This window comes from Sebastes fasciatus, chromosome 14 (genome assembly GCF_043250625.1).
Source record: "Sebastes fasciatus isolate fSebFas1 chromosome 14, fSebFas1.pri, whole genome shotgun sequence".
Classification (NCBI taxonomy): Eukaryota; Metazoa; Chordata; class Actinopteri; order Perciformes; family Sebastidae; genus Sebastes; species Sebastes fasciatus.
The window spans coordinates 446,235-467,298 of record NC_133808.1 but is presented as its reverse complement, the minus strand read 5'-3'; the positions used below and the strand labels follow the sequence as shown (position 1 = coordinate 467,298).

Sequence of the window (21,064 nt, the reverse complement as noted above, 5' to 3'; positions counted from 1 at the left end):
TTCCACTTTCAATCCATTGAGTGGAAAAGAATGTCTTACCTTCCATTTAGTTTCAAGGTAACAACTTCACAGAAAATCAAAGAAAAGTACCGGGCTTGTGCTTTTTTATGCTAATTAAAACAACCAAACGCAATAATAGAACACATCAACCAGAAAACAAAGTTGATCAAATGTGTAACAGAAAAATGAAGCTTTTAGTTTGCTTTTAAACTGTGATAACGTTGGAGCATGTCTAATCCACATTTAATGAATGTAATGCAGAGTTTACCGACAACTAGGATCAGAGAAACTGGAAGCATCTTCACAGATTTTGGACGTAACTCTCTGAACACCCAACGATCCTGTACCAGAAGATCTAAGACTGTGTTTCTTTCAGCCGTTCTGAAAATAGTGTTCCTGTGGTGCACGGCCATGCAGGGCTTTTCATGCCTCCGAGCCAGCGTCAGCCGCGAGCTTAGACTGCTCTCTTCCGCCAGCTGTATTGTTGTCCGGGTGGAAACAGTTGGGATTATAGACGCTGTATAGCGCCAGAAACAGATTGAGATAACGAAAAGGAAAATCGGGAGGGTTGACAAGTATGGACCCAAGGATGAACTGATTAGGTTTTGGTGGTCAAAAGTCAGTGTCACTGTGACCTCACAAATTAACGCCATAACTCAAGAATTCATAGGCAAATTATGACAGTTTCACACAAATGTCTAACAGGAAAAAATGATGAGGTGATGACATTTTGGACAGACATGGATGTTAAGTGACACTTCACTGGTTGGCGGAGGCATACAACCGTGAGACAGAAATTCTATTATGACAATAAGTTCAGTTTTGTTCAATTCTAAAACTAGAGACCATGTTTTGATGGTACAGTGTAGGGAAGTAGGGGGGTAGGAAGCTGGGGGGGGGGGCAGTGACCCCTTTCCCACTTCCTACCCCTTTACTTCCAGAGCCTTTACTCGGACCACACACATCTTTGCACTTCATTTTGATCTCAACTACACACCTGTAAAGTTTTGTGACTGCATCTTGCACAGTTGTGACAAAATCTGTCCACGGACGGACAGACACAGGGACAGACAGACAGACAGACAGACAGACAGACAGACAGTATAAACACCTGGCAAAGTACTCAACAGGTCCTCTGTGGTAGTTCCTGCTACAGTAGGAGTCTCCAGGATCACCTGTTGCCATGATGACTCACACACAGACTCTCAGGGTAACAGTAGCAGCCACACGCTGTCGCTGCTGGTGATTACCTGGCAACCAATGCAAAGATCTGAGGCCAGGTTGACATCCACAGATATATGATTTTCCTTCCTGTTAAGCTGTGGCATTCTGAATTTACTCATCAGCCAGTCTTTTGAGAGAGAACAGTGGGGAGAACATCACAGTAATATAGTCTACTAGAGAATACTGCATGTTCATGTTTTCTCTGCATCCACTGAGAAGAGGGCTAACATTCTCACAGCCCGTCTCGGAGTAGAAATTGAGCTAAAGATAAACAAAATACATTTCCCCGGCTGTCCTCAGCTATAGCTCACCTACAAACCTCCAAATGCGGGTCAATTTTCCAATTGGTGAGTAAATTTCGAAAGGCTGTCTGCCACACTGGCGGGTAAACGTTTTTTATCAAAATCGTCATATCATAAAAAACTATAAGCTTGGTTACACTGAGAGTCTCTACTGCATTCTGGGGTCAATTACTTCTGTCCTCTGCTCTCTGTGTTGGAGTTTGACACACACACACACACACACACACACACTAACACTTACACACACACATACACACACTTACACACACCGAGTTAGACAACGTTATAGCTGAGAATGTAGCAGTGCAGTATGTGTGCAGTGTGTGTACAGTGTGTGTAAAGTGTGTGTACAGTGTGTGTGAACCGATAACGTTACAGTTAAAGCTTGCTAACTCTAACGGTAACGTTACAATTAACGCTCGCTAACTCTAACGGTAACGTTACAAAACTCCACAACAGCTCAAAACATCTCTCATCCACTCAATCATCTTCAACCTCTTATCCGGGGTCGGGTCACGGGGGCAACAGCTCCAGCAGGGGACCCCACACTTCCCTTTCCCGGGCCACCTTAACCAGCTCTGACTGGGGGATCCCGAGACGTTCCCAGGCCAGTGTGGAGATATAATCTCTCCACCTAGTCCTGGGTCTTCCTCCTCCCATCTGGTCGTGCCCGGAACACCTCCCTAGGGAGGCGCCCAGGGGGTGGGGCATCCTTACCACATGCCCAAACCACCTCAGCTGGCTCCTTTCAACGCAAAGGAGCAGTGGCTCTACTCCGAGTCCCTCACGGATGACTGAGCTTCTCACCCTATCTCTAAGGGAGACGCCAGCCACTCTCCTGAGAAAACCCATTTCGGCCGCTTGAACGGCGATCTAGTTCTTTCGGTCAAGTAGGAATGAAGATGACCGGTAGATCGAGAGCTTTGCCTTATGGCTCAGCTCTCTGTTCGTTACAACGGTGCGGTAAAGCGAATGCAATACCGCCCCCGCTGCTCCGATTCTCCGGCCAATCTCACGTTCCATATTCCCCTCACTCGCGAACAAGACCCCGAGGTACTTGAACTCCTTCACTTGGGGTAAGGACTCATTCCCTACCTGGAGTAGGCAATCCATTGGTTTCCTGCTAAGAACCATGGCCTCAGATTTAGAGGTGCTGATCCTTATCCTTGCCGCTTAACACTCGGCTGCGAACCGATCCAGTGAGTGCTGGAGGTCATAGACCGGTGATGCCAACAGGACCACATCATCTGCGAAAAGCAGCGATGAGATCCTCAGCACACCAAACTGCAAACCCTCCTAACCCCGACTATGCCTCGATATCCTGTCCATGAAAATCACAAACAGGATTGGTGACAAAGTGCAGCCCTGGCGGAGGCCAGCCCTCACCAGAAACGAGTACGACTTACTGCCAAAAACCCGAACACAGCTCTTGCTTTGGGCGTACGAGATTGGATGGCCCTAAGAAGTGCACCCCTCACCTCATACTCCCGCAACACCCCCACAGTATCTCCCGGGGGACCCAGTCATACGCCTTCTCCAATTCCACAAAACACATGTAGACTGGATAGGCATACTCCAAGGCCCCCTCCAGGATCATGCGTGAGTGAAGAGCTGGTCCGTTGTTCCACGGCCAGGACGGAATCCGCATTGTTCGTCTTTGATCCGAGGTTCGACTATCGGCCGAACCCTCCTTTCCACGACCTGGAAACGGCTTCCCTGAGCACTTGTGTCCACCACGATGTTCGAGGGTTGCCGCCCCTTGAGGCACCTAAGACCTTTAGACCACAGCTCACCGCCGCAGCTTCAGCAATGGAAGCTTTGAACAATGCCCCCAACCTCCACAGAGATGCCAGAAAAGGCATCCATGGCAAGCCAGGCCAACAGGCCTGGCTCCAGAGGTGGGCCCCGGGCTTCCTCCGGGCCGGGTAACTCCTCCACTGCCTCGTTTTGTCATTGGGGTTTATCAACCATTCTTAGTCTGGCTCCCCACCTGAGACCAATTTGCCATGGGAGACCCTACCAGCAGCACCAGGCTCCAGACAACACAGCCCTCAGGGTCATAGGGACACGCAAACCTCTCCACCACATTAAGGTGATGGTTCCCGGAGAGGAGCTGAAAACATGTCACTAATAATGACTTATTTACTTGCTTATTCCTACAATGAGATCTTTTCTTCACATTTTGTCCGAGGCAACGTGCTGCACCCCTCCCCATGACAGGAGCATCTTGTCCAGCAGCTCCTCCAACTTAGACGCATGTCTAGCAGGGCCGGTTCTAACTTTTTGGGGGCCCTATGAAAAATCTTGACCAAATGCTAGTTTTTACACATATAAAATAATTATTTATTTTTTTAGCTGCATTGTTAAAGCTGCAGTGGGTACAAATTAAGTAAATATGATTAAAAATGTTATTTTATAAAATGGTCACTATATCCTGACAGTAGTGCAAGAGACAGGTAATCTGAAAAAAATCATGTGCCTCTGTGTCCTCTGGTGTCCTCCGGTGCTCCTAACGGCATCTATACGATTTCACAGACCGGAGAAAAACAACCAATCAGAGCTGAGCTGGAGCCTTGTCGTCTCTGAGCAGCTGTCAATCACTCACAAACTCTGATCAAAAGGTCAAACCAGGCAGCACTGATCAAATATGAATCAATATTATGTTACTGTAATGACTATTTACAGCTAGACAGTACACTACAGGATGTTTCTGAAACGATTTGAGGCGAGAAATAGTCAGAGTTTGCAAGTGATTGACAGCTGCCTCCGTTGAATGAACAGCCAATAGGAACACTCTCTCTCTGATATGACCTGTGATTGGTCAAAGTCTCCCGTCATGGACTAGATGTTCTAAAGCCTGAAAACAGAGCCATGAGGAGGAGCAGAAGTCTAGTTTTCTCTCAGAACACTTGAACTACAATATGCTGAAAGGTTGTTATTATTTCTGCCCAATGATGCCAAAAACATTCTGCCTACTGCAGCTTTAACACCAGAATCAAAACAAACATGCAAATGAATTATTGATTATGTTTTCTTAGTTCTGTATTCAACATAATTCCTTATTAGCTCAATGAAATGTACTGAAACAAATGTATATGTGACACAAAAGGCAATTTAATATTTTGGCTGGTAAAAAATATGCTTGGCTGCTGGATTTTTTTCATCCAACAGTTCCCTTGGCCGGTGAGTCAAAAAGTTAATTTCGGACACTGCCTACATGAACAATTACATTGCATCATTATTATTAATTACGTTATGGGCAGTTGGATGGATTTCACCTCATAATCAGACTGAATAGCTATATCCCCAACCAATCAGCAGTGACTCACGTATCTGTCCTCTCAATGTAATTTGCAGTCGATATAAGCGGTTAGCGGCAGTGGTAGCTCGGAGCAATCAGTGTTGTTTTGCCATGTCCTAGATGGGTAAACTCCATCTTCTGTCAGTCCGTAACAACCAGGGTCGCTGACACTAAGGAACCGTTCTTTATCAGTCTTGGCATTCACTTGCAATACCTGCCAGCTGAAACATTTACAGACTATGTTTCTACACCAGAACTACTATGAGCTAAAAGCATTCGATGCTGGTTTGACTAGCTTCAGGTAGCTGCTTGAGAAAGTGTCAACACCATGACAGAGATGAGTGTAAAGCTCAGTTGGGGGTATTTATTGTCTGTTGAAACCCTCAAACCACATGAGGAAACAGTAGAATTCACTTACACACTTTGAAGTAGAAATGTTTCTTGTGCACGGTAAGCCTGTTCAGCAGGACCGGAGATGTGGAGTGCCTCTATTTTTATTCCAAATCAAGGGAATATGCTGATAATGTTTTATCAATAATACAAATCCCCGTGTCGCATTTGCTCGTCAGCCAGCGGTCTTGCTGTGAGCAGAAACTGATTAATTCTGCTTCCCTCGCATGGAGTCACAGTTCAACCTAGATTGACTGAAGTTGACATGGAATATCAGTTAGTGTTTGAACTGGGTCAGGTTGTACAGTAAAGCTGCTCTAAGTACCCTTTTCTTCTAAAGCTCACCAAAGGAGACGCAGTAGACTTCTTCTGCATCCAAATTCTCTGTAGTGTGTGTGTGTGTGTGTGTGTGTGTGTGTGTGTGTGTGTGTGTGTGTGTGTGTGTGTGTGTGTGTGTGTGTGTGTGTGTGTGTGTGTGTGTGCGTGCGTGCGTGCGTGCGTGCGTGCGTGCGTGCGTGCGTGCGTGCGTGCGTGCGTGCGTGCGTGCGTGCGTGCGTGCGTGCGTGCGTGCGTGCGTGCGTGCGTGCGTGCGTGCGTGCGTGCGTGCGTGCTGCTGCTGACAAAGTTTGGAATCTTCTGAGATGCAATATATGATGTGAACACAAACACTGTTTGCACCTCTCATATTTCTCAGTTTTTCAATAGAGCTTATTTTATTCATTACATGTCAAACTCAATTTTCTCCTCCCTACGTGCACGGCAGGACGCCTGCCTCACAGATCCAACCAAGGTGATGAAAATGTAGGATTCACCTCCTGGATCTCATTTTACAAGTTTTTGCAATCTTTCCTGGAACATTTGAATTAACAACTTTATTGCTGTGATCTGGGGATGCAGGCGGATAGACAACAGTCAACAATAATGTTGTAAACCACAACACACTGATAAAAAAAAGTGCTAATCAACATAAATAGTGTGTTTCTGATGCATAAGTTTCTGATGCATGAGTTTCCTCTCAGACGGTGCATATTTACAATGTTTGTCTGTATGGCTTTAGGTTTATGGTGTGGCGTGTACTCAGCCCGGTCTCACCACATGGGGTATGAATAACACGGTAATTTGTAAGTCATTTTGCGTGCAATAACAACGCCTTTGTTGCTTTTGGCGTGTCATTGGTAAGCCATGTAGTCTGTATTGACTGCAATGCGGCCGCGTAAACATGCTACTCTCAGAGCTAGTTAGGTAGAATAAAAGAGAAGACTGCTTATGTCAGGCGGGAGGAGGGGTGGATGGGTCCAACAAACACTGGACTTCAACCAGGAGACCGGTGTTGGTGTCCCAAAGTGTTGTTGAGTTATTTTGAGTTAAGTTAGGGACGTTTGTGACCCGTTTTCCAAACTTATGTTACATTGTTTACGTTTGTATTTTAAGCCCAACCATGATGTTTTTCCTAAACCTAACTAAGTGGCTTTGTTGCTTCAACCTACCTGCGGCCGTTACCGTAGTTTATTTGGCTAAATATGACTGCGGCCGATTCATGGTGACTTGGCGTATAAATGACACGCGAAAAGCCTAAAATGCATTATCCTGTCCTTAAAATGTTGTGCTATTTATACGTCTTCCATGAGTTCGGGTTGGTATATTATATGCAATTGTTTAAGTGCAGATAATTACTGTACATGTAAAATGGCTGCTGAGCACACACATGCCTGCATACAGTGTGAGGTTGCGTCCGAAATGTCCTACTTCCACACTAACATGTTATTTAGTAGACTAAAACAATATGTGAGATTCTTTATTATGTCCCATACCTAAGAATGAAATCCATAGTATGTGAATTGTATACTATTTCCAGTAAAATATAACAGTATGCAAAAAACACTGGACACTAAGCCGGCATAAATACCCCACAATGCAATGCGGTAATAACCACAATGTTCATAACAGACGAGGGCGGACGGCTCTGTAACATCAAAAACGCTCCACTTGAATTGTTTCCACCTTGCTATAGGCGTAATATAGTTTTTAAATTAGTTCAGACTTCATGATTCTCACAAATCATCATTTGGTCACATGAGGCTGGTAGGGGTTACCATGGTTACGGGTCTGCAACCGGCAAGGAGGCTCTCAGGAAGCGACATGTAGTTACAGTTCAGAGCGTCTGAAGAGATACATACTACTGTTTATTCATACAGAAGCATGTTGAACGATAGTACACATATTGAGTATGTAGTGCATATATCAATTCAGCAGTCTCCTAAAAATGACGTTGCCATACAATTATATACAATTTTCGATTTTTTTTATTTTTTATTTTTACATAGTGTCAAATCATAACAGGAGTTATGTCAAGATGCTTTTCATATAGAACAGGTCTAGACCTTACTCTGTCATTTAGAGACCTAGCAAAAGATCCCCCATGAGCAGAAGTGACAAGAAAACAGTCCCCTGTAGCGGGTAGAAACCTTGGGCAGAACCCGGCTCTGGGTGGAAACAACCAAACTGCATTGTGAATTGCTTTTCAAGGGAAATCTATTTTGTCGTGGATTACGTTTGTTTATGACATATCACAAATAAGTTTGTAATGATAGTTCGGGTTGGGATGGTGGATGAGTCAAACAAACACCTGACTCTTCCCCAGTGGGATCTCGGGGGAGATAACCGCATCCCCCGATGTCAGTCCTCTCCGTTGTCATGTTAATGCCATAACAGCGCTAATGCACCATGAAGGATGAGCTATTTAGAAAGTCTAGGAGTCACAAAGTCTCTGCTTATTATGTCTATTGTCATTATTTTGAGCAGCCTATTTCCTCAAATGTCTCAAAGCTGATGCAGTTTGGCTCTCTGTAGTTTGTCCGTGTAGGTCAGGACGCTGCAGGTTTTAAGATGTACTTGCTAGCTTGTACTCTTGTCATCTGCTCAGTGCAGGCAGAGTTCTGCCCCTCAGGACAGAAGATGGGTCGGAGCCAGTCTGGTGCTGTCTCTGTGTCCCATGTCTCTTATCTACCACTTTCAGCATGTTCCGTACTGGATCTGTGCTGCTGCCCACATCATGGTGTCTTCTTATCAGCAAACTCTGGCTTTAGAGCCTCGAGGGAGGAAAAGGCTCCACCATCTTTGGGAAACTTTATTTTTTGAATGAAGATTATTATATGGGAGTGTACGATCAAAGGTGCTGCCCACCATGACCTCCATCCATTTAAACACACACTCTCAATCCCATAAAACGTCCCCCCCCCCCCCAGACCTGGAGCAATGGGAAGAACAGATCTCAGTGTGTGATTGGACTTATGTAATCACTCCCTTTCCTGGACATATTTCTCAATTTGACTTTATTAGATGTCTTATATTGGATTACAGCATTAGCATTAGACCTGTGATGATCCTCTTGTTGGATTACAATCCAATTTTCTGCGACAACTATCTTTTTTTTGTAATTAGAGTTTCCCGCAGCTCTAGCCATCTGAGAAGTATGGAAGTATGCACTTTGTTTGTTTTTTTTGTCTTGGAGACCTTGAGCTGGGTTCATGTTTTGAGCCTGTAAATCCCTTCGAGTCATATTTCATATGGGACCATACAAATAAACTAGACTTGACTTGGAATGCTATATCAAGGCCTGCTTCTTTGAGTTTGTTTTGGAGTCGACTTTCTGCCGAGCTGTCAAAACTCGCCTAAGAAGATTAATCCAGTAGACCTCCCTCCTTCGTGACAAGTAACCCTCCCCCGTCCTCGGGACTTCAAGCTTCTCATTGCCAGTGTATCTTAATTATGATTTTTGGGCGATTGGCTTCCACTAATGAGGAGGAACGGGGTGAATTAATTTCAGCTGAATGGCGCTGTGATCCTCTGCCATTTGCTTTCACATGTTCTTCCAACGTGCAGTTATTACAGGCACAAGTAATGCAGCATAAACTGAAGCCTTTATAGGAGGGTTGATTGCCTGCCCACTAGCTACAGACCAAACCATTTGCTTCCATGGCGTTTACACTACTACTGATTAATTAATAGCACTGTTGACTACTTAACCATGTTCACAGTGTGCACTGCATCCTACACACCTGTTTTCTCATTCAGATCTATTATGTAAAACCACATTTCTGAACCTAAAGTTCAGATCAAAATGACAGTTGTTTATTTATCTATTCCTCTAATATAATAATGTCATGTAATATATACTGTGAGATGCCACTTAAACACATTTAACACAGAGAAACGCTGAAGAAAATCATGCCAGCGTTGTTCCTCAGCTCAACACAGACCATTTGTATTGTATCATATCAGCTTTGTTTTGAGATAGGAATGACTTTATAGGGAAGGAAAGGATTTGAGTTATGGAGGATATTTATTTTCAAGAAAATATAAAAGCAGACTATGTCTTTTAGATTTGAATTAAACAGGGTTACTTAACGCACTATAATTTTACCATCCAGTCACCAGGAAAGAAATGTTGGCATTGTATGTATCTGCAAACCACGGGATATGTTGAATGCCAATGTTTCTGAACCAAAAATACCTTTCATGACTACGTTTCATATCACCCTTATATCACACTTGCAGAAACACACAATGCCACGTGGTTAAAGTGAAACGATTGGTTAGGTTGTGGCAACTAAAATACTTGGTTAAGTAAAAAAAATTTAACAACTAGGGCTGACAAAGTTAACATGATAATAACGCGTTAATGCAAATTTGTTTTAACCCCACTAATTTCTTTAACGCATTAACGCAACTGATCTTTCGGAGGTTGTAGCGGGTATCATATGAAACTAAAAAACTTAATGAACCCATCGGTACCAACGATGGCATACAAGCTGGTCATGAAGGAGGTTAAATACCGTCCAAACTTACGATACATTTTGGCCAGGAAAAGCCATTTTCAAAGGGGTCCCTTGACCTCTGACCTCCAGATCAGTGAATGTAAATGGGTTCTATGGGTACCCACGAGTCTCCCCTTTACAGACATGCCCACTTTATGATAATCACATGCAGTTTGGGGCAAGTCATAGTCAAGTCAGCACACTGACACACAGACAGCTGTTGTTGCCTGTTGGGCTGCAGTTTGCCATGTTATGATTGGAGCATATTGTTTTATGCTAAATGCAGTACCTGTGAGGGTTTCTGGACAATATCTGTCATTGTTTTGTGTTGTTAATATATTCACAATAATAAATATATACATACATTTACATAAAGCAGCATATTTGTCCACTCCCATGTTGATAAGAGTATTAAGTACTTGACAAATCTCCCTTTAAGGTACATTTTGAAAAATGTGTGATTAATTTGCAATTAATCCCGATTAAGTTTGAACAATCATGCGATTAATCGAGATTAATTCATTTAATTGATTTACAGCCCTAGTAACAACGTAACTTAACAATGTAACAATGTAGCATTGTTACGTAACAACGTTACATAACAACATTACATAACAAGTGTAAACTCAACGTTTACTTTTGGTTGGTCCTGTGTTTGTGTGACCCATCCACCACCCTTCCCACTCGGCCTTTGTGAACTTTCTCGCGCTTCATACTCATTATTATACCATGTAGCTTTCAATAACGGCGGCTCCATATACTGTACTACGTCACTTGCTTTGCATGAATGCAAAAACATCCACATTCAACATATCCATGATTTGCAGAAACGTACCATGCCAACATGTTTTCCTGGTGACTGGGCTGCATTTTTGAATAGTAAATTCACTCCGTTTGTATGCAGTCGTTAGACTAGTGCTGGACAATTGCAGCTTTCACTGCTGGCTGTAATTGTTTCTTTCTGTGGATGTGGATGTCAGATTTGTCCTGATATATTTGACCTAGGTGCTATAGTTACAGCACCATGAACTTGCTGGGCATAGAACAAATATTGTGAACTCAGAATATCATTGAACACTATACAATAACAACTTTGTACGTGTATTATTATGTGTGTTGTATCCAATGATTCACTTGCTCATTTTTATATTTGAAAATGTGTGTGTTCATGATCTGCAGCAGTATGTATCAACACAATCTAGCATAGAGTACTCACTCAGCTCTTATTAATGCAAGACCTTCCACATTCATACACACTCTGCCCTTTACATCTATCTCTGAATGTCATTTCCGATAAATTCCTCAGGCACTTTCATGATAACTACTCAATACTACAGGCTAACACATAATAGAAAACTTTGGCCCTCATTTATCAAGTGAGTACAACCACTTTAATCTTGAAAGGATTGTGTCCGTTTAAGTACTAAATTAACTTTTCCTCAATTCTAAAATATGAAACCAAGAGTGCTGTGGGAAGAAACTGCAGGTTTAATAAAGAGAAAAGAGAGAGAGCACTCTAGTGAATCGTCTTACGGGTTTTCATTTCAGATTTGCTAGAAAAGCTTCTGATTGATTTAGATTTTTCTCAACGTTGCATTTTTGAGAGTGATTGATCAATGTGTTTGTTTGCTTTCTTTTAACTATTAATAAACACTGACAGCTCACAAATCTCCATAGCTGACACTGTGCTATAAATGTGATAGCTTATATGAGTAAAAATGCCTTATAGTATTGGACAGAAGGCACAGCTTATGGTGCTGGAGTAAAACACATTTCTCATGTGCTACCAGTGGAAAGAGCTGAGTCAGCAGACCGGCCATCAAGTACACACTATCGTAATAACTGTGGTCCAATATCGGCTCTGATTTTATTTTTGTTTATTTCGGGTTTTTTTTACGTAAATCTGTCCTTTGTGTCCCCAGTGTTCATTTTGATTTAGTGTTGTCTGAGCCATACACTTACAGTATGAGTTCTTTAAAGGTGTACAGGGGATGTTGTTACATCCTTATTGTCTGGGTTTTTCCTGTTGAGCCTCTCTATGTTGATCATCTCATAGAGTGCTCCAGGGGTGATGTATTTTTGTAGGCCAACCAGGAAGTTAGCATTGTCCTGGTTCCCTCAACAAAAAGACAACGGGATTTTTCCATTGGCTTTTGGATTATTGCAGAAAATAAACTCCGTGGAAAACACACTTTTATGATACTTATACATTCTGTTCAGCAAGATAATCTCCACAAACAAACACCACTTTATGATTTGTGAATTTTTTGAAGTATGAATGCAATCGCTTCTGTTAGCAGGCACCTGTGCTGACTAGTGGGCTGAGTCTATGAGCCAGCCGTAACATCATTAGTCCTTTACAGCCCGGACACACCAGGAACGTCAGGAGCGCATAGCGGCTACGTTACCTGTTGTTTTTTATTTCGGCGTCCGTGTTAACAGGTTAGAGCAGCCACACTGCCCGTCTCACGCGCGTCTCAGCGGCGTCTCTTCTAGAGAGAAGAGGTCTCGCCTATTTTCCAGCGTGCTGAATATATTACAGAGATAAAAAAAAGTAAAGACTTATTTTTAAATCAACACTTCCTGCTTTCATTTCAAAATAAAAGCCCTCAAGCGTTTTTTTAAATGGACAGAATTCCTTCATTTGTTAACACAGGGCTTTTATTCTGAAATATGTGCCGGACAGTGTTCTAGAACATGAACAAATATAGTACGGGGTTTTAATTGTGGATTATTACTATTATTTACAAATTACCACACGTTTCTTAACCTTTCTCGGTCTAAAATAAATATAAATGATATTTATAATGAAGTTAAATGACCATTAAAAGGCAAACTCTATGTAGAAAGAAAGGGCTGACAGCAGCAACAGAAACGCAGCTGATATGCAGCTGAAACGCAGCTGGTGTGAACGCCCGACGCGTGAATCAAGCAGCCACCATGCAACGCAGCCGCCACGCACTCCTGCATTCCTGGTGTGTCCGGGCTGTCAGTTGTTGGTTAGTTAGTGAGGTCATTCATGTGCAGCCACATGAAGTAGTTTGTTGAACTTTCCCAGTTGAGTAAGCCGGCGGATGCCGGAGAGACGAGCACCACTTTCTTATTTTTGTGTGATAGCCCTGCGGTGGCCCCTGGCGTGCCCGGGTGCATCACTGAAGATAAAACAGGATGTCAAAACGTGTATTGTAGGTTAACTTGTAAGTTTAGGCTTACCCTTCTTTCACTTGGCAGTCTGAGGTCGACATACACTGCCATTCAAAAGTTAGGAATGGCTTGATTCAACGTATCCTCATACAACGGTCCGTGTGATGTCTTGTGAAAAGTTCTGCGTCACTTTTTGTGCATTCTCCTACGAATGTCCGGCAACACGTGTCTGTTTCTGCTTGTTAAACGCATACTGTCTTTTCTAGAGAAATTTCCGTATTCACAGGAAACAACTTGGTTAGGTTTAGGAAAAGTGTGTGGTTTGGGTTGAAGTAATTACACAAGTGACAAAACTTAAGTATGTATTTTATGGCAAATAAATCAATGTTGATCTGGTTTCATACAGGACATGAACACCGCTCTCCTGGTCCAAAGTCTGGTGTTCTTTGGACCCACCCATCCACCCCGACCTCCTCCCTACTTGGCGTTTGTCGCTCTTTATACTTCCTGGTTCACGACTACTTGGAATACATACAAATTGATTTTGTGGGATGTATACAAATTAGGGCTATCAATCGATTAAAATATTTAATCATGATTAATAACATGATTGTCCATATTTATTCACACATTTTTGTATCTATTCAAAATGAACCTTAAAGGGAGATTTGTCAAGTATTGAATAATGGGGAATTCCTGGTCTGATTAGGAGAGACGGCATTCATCCTACTTTGGATGGTGCGGCTCTCTTATCCAGAAATCTGACCAAGATTGTTGGTGGAACAAATCCATGACAAACCAGGGGTCATTCCAGGACGCAGAGCTGTAGTCTTACACACTTCTCTGCGCTTCCATTAGAGCAGTTACCCACCCATAGCTTAACCCCAAACCTAACTGAGACTGTGTCTGCCCCACCTAAATTAATTAAATCAAAAGTAAACAGAAGAGGAGCTAAACATAATAATCTAATAAAATCTAACACTAGCACTGCAATAAAGCAATAAAACAGGAGAATTAAATGTGGACTCTTAAATATCAGATCTCTGTCATCTAAAGCTCTACTAGTAAATGATTTAATATCAGATAATCACATTGATTTATTTTGTCTTACTGAAACCTGGCTGTGTCAGGAAGAATATGTCAGCCTAAACGAATCCACTCCCCCGAGTCATATTAATACTCACATTCCTCGAGACACCGGCCGAGGAGGTGGAGTTGCAGCCATCTTCGACTCAAGCCTATTAATAAACCCTAAAACTAAACTAAATTATAACTCATTTGAAAGCCTTGTTCTTAGTCTTTCACACCCAACCTGGAAAGCACTACAGCCAATTTTATTTGTTATAGTGTACCGCGCTCCAGGCCCATATTCTGAATTTCTATCTGAATTCTCAGAGTTTCTATCAAGCTTAGTCCTGAAAACAGATAAAGTCATTATAGTAGGTGATTTTAATATTCATGTGGACGTTGATAATGATAGCCTCAGTACTGCGTTTATCTCTTTATTAGATTCAATTGGTTTCTCGCAGAACGTGCATAAACCCACTCACCGCTTTAACCACACCCTCGACCTTGTTATGTCATATGGCGTTGAAATTGAACATTTAATTGTTTTTCCACAGAACTCTCTTTTATCAGACCATTATTCAATCACTTTTGAATTCTTATTACTAGACTATACACCATCAGATAAAAGTGTGTACACTAGATGTCTATCCGATAGTGTTGTAGCTAAATTTAAGGAAGCGATTCCATCAGCATTAAATTCAATACCATGTCTCAATATAACAGAGGACTCGTATGTTAATTTTAGCCCTACCCAAATTGATCATCTTGTAGATAGTGCTACAGACTCACTGCGAGTCACACTTGATTCTGTTGCCCCTCTAAAAAAGAAGTTAGTAAAACAAAGGAAGTCAGCTCCATGGTATAACCCTCAAACACGCAAATTAAAGCAAGCATCGAGGAAACTGGAAAGGATATGGCGTTCCACCAAAGAGGAAGAATCTCATTTAGTCTGGCAAGATAGTCTTAAAACATATAGGAAGGCTCTCTGTGATGCCAGAGCAGCCCATTACTCATCATTAATAGAGAAAAATAAGAACAACCCTAGGTTTCTATTCAGCACTGTAGCCAGGCTGACAGAAAGTCACAGCTCTATTGAGCCATGTATTCCTACAACCCTCAGTAGTAGTGACTTCATGAGTTTCTTTAATGATAAAATCATAACTATTAGAGACAAAATTAATCACCTCCTACCGTCAACTGGTACCAATTTATCCTCAAACTTAGGAACCTTAGAAACAGCTGTACAACCTGATATATATTTAGACTGCTTTTCTCCTATCGATCTCCACAAATTAACCTCACTGATCTCCTCATCTAAATCATCTACCTGTCTCCTAGACCCTATTCCAACTAGACTGCTTAAAGAAATTTTACCTCTAGTAAGCACCTCTTTACTGGATATGATCAATGTGTCTTTACTAACAGGCTATGTACCACAGTCCTTTAAAGTAGCTGTAATTAAACCTCTTCTTAAAAAGCCCACTCTTGATCCAGAGGTCCTAGCCAACTATAGACCTATATCGAACCTTCCCTTTACCTCCAAAATACTCGAGAAAGTAGTTGCCAGTCAGCTGTGTGACTTTCTACAGAACAATCATTTATTCGAAGATTATCAGTCAGGATTTAGAGTGCACCATAGCACAGAGACAGCACTAGTGAAAATTACAAATGACCTTCTAATGGCATCGGACAAAGGACTTGTCTCTGTACTTGTCTTGCTAGATCTCAGTGCTGCTTTCGACACCATTGACCATCACATCCTATTACAAAGACTGGAACATTTAATTGGCATTAAAGGAACTGCACTAAATTGGTTTAAGTCCTATTTATCAGATCGATCTGAGTTTGTACATGTCAACGATGAGTCCTCCATGCACGCCAAAGTTAGTCACGGAGTTCCACAGGGTTCTGTACTTGGACCAATTCTATTTACCTTATATATGCTTCCCTTAGGCAATGTTATTAGAAAACACTCCATAAACTTTCATTGTTATGCAGATGATACCCAATGATATCTATCAATCAAGCCAGACGAAACAAACCAGTTAACTAAACTTCAAGCATGCCTTAAGGACATAAAAACCTGGATGACCTGCAATTTCCTGATGTTAAACTCAGACAAAACTGAAGTTATTGTACTAGGCCCTGAGCACCTCCGAAACAAATTATCTAATGATATAGTTACTTTAGATGGCATTGCCCTGGCCTCCAGCACCACCGTAAGGAATCTGGGAGTTGTCTTTGACCAGGATATGTCCTTTAACTCTCACATAAAACAAACCTCACGGACTGCCTTCTTTCATCTACGTAACATTGCGAAGATCAGGCACATCCTGTGTCAAAATGATGCAGAAAAATTAGTCCATGCATTTGTTACCTCTAGACTCGATTACTGCAATTCCTTATTATCAGGCTGCTCCAATAAGTCTCTTAAGATTCTCCAGTTGATCCAGAATGCTGCAGCACGTGTACTGACTAGAACTAGAAAAAGAGATCATATTACGCCTGTATTAGCTTCTCTGCACTGGCTGCCTGTAAAATCCAGAATAGATTTTAAAATCGTCCTCCTCACCTACAAAGCGCTAAACGGTCAGGCCCCATCATATCTTAAAGAGCTCATAGTACACTACTACCCCACTAGAGCACTGCGCTCACAGAATGCAGGGTTACTTGAGGTTCCTAGAGTCTCCAAAAGTAGAATGGGAACAAGAGCCTTCAGCTATCAAGCTCCTCTTCTCTGGAACCAGCTCCCAGTTTCAGTCCGGGAGGCAGACACCGTCTCTACATTTAAGAGTAGGCTAAAGACTTTCCTCTTTGATAACGCTTATACTTAAGCTGCTATAGGCATAGACTGCCGGGGGACTTCCTATGACACACTGTCATAAGGAACTTCCTATGACACACTGAGCTTCCCTCTCCTTCTGTATATACTCATGTCCCATGTCCATGTTGTTACTAACTTCATTCCTTCCCGGGAGTCCTTGTGCCTCCTTGTCTCGCAGCTAACCGTGGAGCGGGGTCACACCTGGAGCGAGGTCATACCTGGAGCGGGATCACACCGGGAGCGAGGTTATACCTGGAGCATGGGTACACTTGGAGCAGGTTCTCACCTGGATCTTGGTGGTCTCCGGTATTGTGGCTGCATCTGCTGCCGCGTCGGTGCCTGCTTGACACCAACTGCTACCATCCCTAATTAACTACGTCTGTACGAGGGACTACCAATGCTACGAGAGATTTCCAACACCTAGTGACAATGTGGCAGCCTGGAGAATAACACTTCTCAATCACTGCCAAAGACATCAAGAGCTCCCAACAAGCATGCTGATGCTGCAGGAACCAACGCACGGGCATCGATCGCAGGGACGTCCCACACCAATACACATGGACGTACTGAGGAGAGATGCTGGACAGTGCTGGCTTTCCGATAGTTGTATTATCACTCTTTCCATCCACCACTATTGGTTTTGTGTTATCAGTCCTACTTGTACTAGCTATTACAGCTGCTAGACTGCTATTGTGGCTGCTTCTCTATCTCTCTCTCTCTATCTATCTCTCTCTCTATCTATCCCCCCAGCCGGTCTCGGCAGATGGCCGCCCGCCCTGCGCCCGGTTCTGCTCCAGGTTTCTTCCCAGTAATTGGGGAGTTTTTCCTGGCCACAGTGCGCTTGGTGGATCCTGTTGGGTCTCTAAACTATGGTGTACGGTCATAGACCTGCTCTATATATAAAGCGTCTTGAGATAACTTCTGTTGTGATTTGACGCTATACAAAAATAAATTGATTTGATTTGATTTGATTTGATTTAGCATAAAACAATATGCTCCAATCATAACATGGCAAACTGCAGCCCAACAGGCAACAACAGCTGTCAGTGTGTCAGTGTGCTGACTTGACTATGACTTGCCCCAAACTGCATGTGATGATCATAAAGTGGGCATGTCTGTAAAGGGGAGATTCGTGGGTACCCAGAGAACCCATTTACATTCACTGATCTGGAGGTCAGAGGTCAAGGGAACCCTTTGAACATGGTCATGACAGGTTTTCTTTGCCAAAATTTAGGATAGGTTTGGAGCATTATTTAGCCTCCTTCCTGACCAGCTAGTATGACATGGTTGGTACCGATGGATTCATCAGGTTTTTTAGTTTCATATGATACCAGTATCTTCACTCCAGCTTAAAATGAGCCCGCCACAATCTTAAAATCGCAAATTGTGTTAATGCATTAAAGAAATTAGTGGCATTAAAACTAATTTGCATCAACCAGACATCTGAGAGGACTACTCTATATGTCTAGACGGTCTTTCATGCTTCTAGGTTGCAGAAAGTCCTCTTCAGAAATAGATGTTATTTTGTACGACGGGTTTGTTTTGTACATGGAGAACAAAATGCTGTACAATGGTTTAACCAGAACAGCTGAAACAGCAAAAAAAGACAAAGATCCGTCTGAGCAACAGTTGAATAAGAATAGAAGAAATCACCAGTCGTTGGTAAGTTTATTAATTTACAGGCAATGTGTTGCTTTAACAAAGCTGTTCTACAAACTTCACAATAGAAATAGAAGGTCAGTCTAGGGTTAGCACTATTGGAATATCAGCTGAACGTACTGTAGAGCGAAAAATCCGAGTTTAAACCTCTTCCATCCAACCAGAGTAGACTGCATAGGGCCCAAGAAAATATGGACAAACTAACTATTTAGAGCCCAGTTGCGCCGTTGTGGTTCAGTAATGATCGAGGGTCACTAACGCTTTTCTGGATGGAAAAACAAATTCAAAACCGGTTTGGTTCCAACAGTATTCTCCCCTGTGATGCAACACTGTGGGGACATCAGCTAAATGGAAGCTTTAATCATTTAATTCTTCTTCTTTTGGGGCCAAAACTATTTCAAATGTAAATAATACATTTGGTGTATAAATGACACTGTGTTTTATCTCTGTTTATATAGTCATTGTTGAAGGAAAGTAGAAAAAACATCAATGTAGCAGGTGAACTTTTGAACGGTTGTAGAAAAATCTCTGCATCTTTGACGGTGTAAACAGCAAAATACAAATCAGCTCCTCATTATGTACCTGTCACAGCCTTGATTGCAACGGCAACACGCGGCTATTTGTCTACAAATGAATGTTCTCAATCTGAATGAAAGTCGTAAATAGCTTTTAGACAGATAAATAACTGTATAGATTGCATTAAATTGCTTAATGCAATCAGTACAGAGTTGACTCGTAGCAGTGCTCATTCATCTCTAAAAAGCTTCATTCTTAAGTGTTTCTTTCTTGTCTCTTCCTGCCCACAGAGGATGCAGCACTAATGAGCTCCCGTCAGCCTCTTTAGATGAGTGAAGCGCAACAAAGACAACCCAACAGTAACAGTAAGGATCTAGATCTGCTGTCTATCATTATATATTATATCATTATCATTATATAGTCATACCTCCTATACTTTAAATCGCCCTCAGCCGAGATCCTCCCAGTGCACATGCACCTGCTTATTGTTCAGTGATTTTCTGTATGATTATAGGAACAAACGACAGCCAGTGGCATATGGTAGCACTCACACATACAGCTCTGACACCATATTCAGCTGTATCTATTCCTGTCAGGGTCTCTTTGCTTTGTGATGTAACATAAACATGAGTGAGCTGACATGTTGATGCCATCCTGCTTATCTTCTTAGAACATGTATTTATGTTTTGCAGTGACATTTATATTCTCTACTTTAAAGAGCAGCATTCAAATTCATACTGTATACTGGTAAATATCACAGCATAGGAGCCATATAGTGTATATAAGAAGTGGACGTAATCACCGTGACGTCACCCACTGGTTTGTAGACTATGGTTTTGAAGCCTCGAGTTCGGCATTTGGCTGTCGGCATCTTGGTTTTTGGCCATGGCCTTCTTGGTTATTTGCAACCAGAAGTGAAACGAGAGGGTGGAGCTAAGTACAACCGAACGCTGAAAGACATTTTTAGGCGACCAAAAATGTTACAATTAACTTTCATGAAGTGAAAACACACTGTGAAAGGGTTAAAGTTGTGAGACGAAAACATGGACAACTCCCAGACCGGACAACGCCGTGGTAGCGACCTGTCAATCAGCAGGTAGCCCCGCCCCAAAAGCATCCCCTGCTTTATGGTCTATGTGACTCTAAATGGGACCATCATTTACTAAATGAACATCATGCTGTATTGAAGAAGACTTGAAACTACAGATTGAGACCATAAACTCATGTTTACAATTAGAGTTGTTCCGATACCAGTATCATAAATGCGTCCGATACTGCCCAATATTCGGTATCAGCGAGTACGCCAGTCTATGCACCGAACCGATACCATCATTTATTAACCCAGAAAAAAATCAACTTGTTTAACCGGAAATCAATTCTTCGCTACTCCAAACCAGCAGCCTTCACTGTGCTGTCGCCCCGCATGTATCATGGCTGCCACTGGCTACTACTGTTTTAGAGCAGCGAAGAAGAACTGATTGCAGGCAGTTTGTCACGTGATGATAGTAAACAACAACAGTGCGTTGCTCGTGGAGAGTGTATCGGTATTGGGAAGGAAAAAAATGGTATCGGAAGATCTCTATTTACAATGTTTACTGAGGTCATAAATCAAGTGAGAAGTAGGCTCATTTTCTCACAGACTTCTATACGACCAGACTTGTTTTAGCAACCAGAGGAGTTGGCTGGCTGTTAGAAAGAAGCTCAAACAGCATCATTACTGCTTTGTAGAGCTTTTCCCTGCAGATGAGGCATTTGGGTGTTGGACAGCTGGCTTCCCCTGTCCACTTAAAGCCATGAGTAGAGTTCACTGTTGGCTCAT

General features: G+C 42.4%; 1 protein-coding gene across 16 annotated transcripts in view; it reads left to right on the top strand.

Annotated features, from left to right (window-relative positions):
* Nucleotides 1-21,064, top strand: part of gulp1a (GULP PTB domain containing engulfment adaptor 1a) — a 167,642-nt gene that overhangs the window by 52,221 nt on the left and 94,357 nt on the right. For 7 of the 16 annotated variants that reach the window (XM_074658078.1, XM_074658081.1, XM_074658079.1 and 4 more), the window contains one exon: nucleotides 19,536-19,610. The exons of 8 other annotated variants lie outside the window; for them this stretch is intronic. In XM_074658078.1, coding sequence (XP_074514179.1) covers nucleotides 19,574-19,610 — 37 coding nt within the window. In that variant the 5' untranslated portion in view covers nucleotides 19,536-19,573. Of the gene's footprint in view, nucleotides 1-19,535; nucleotides 19,611-21,064 lie in introns of those variants that run through there. One more of the 16 variants, XM_074658090.1, reaches the window with a different exon arrangement.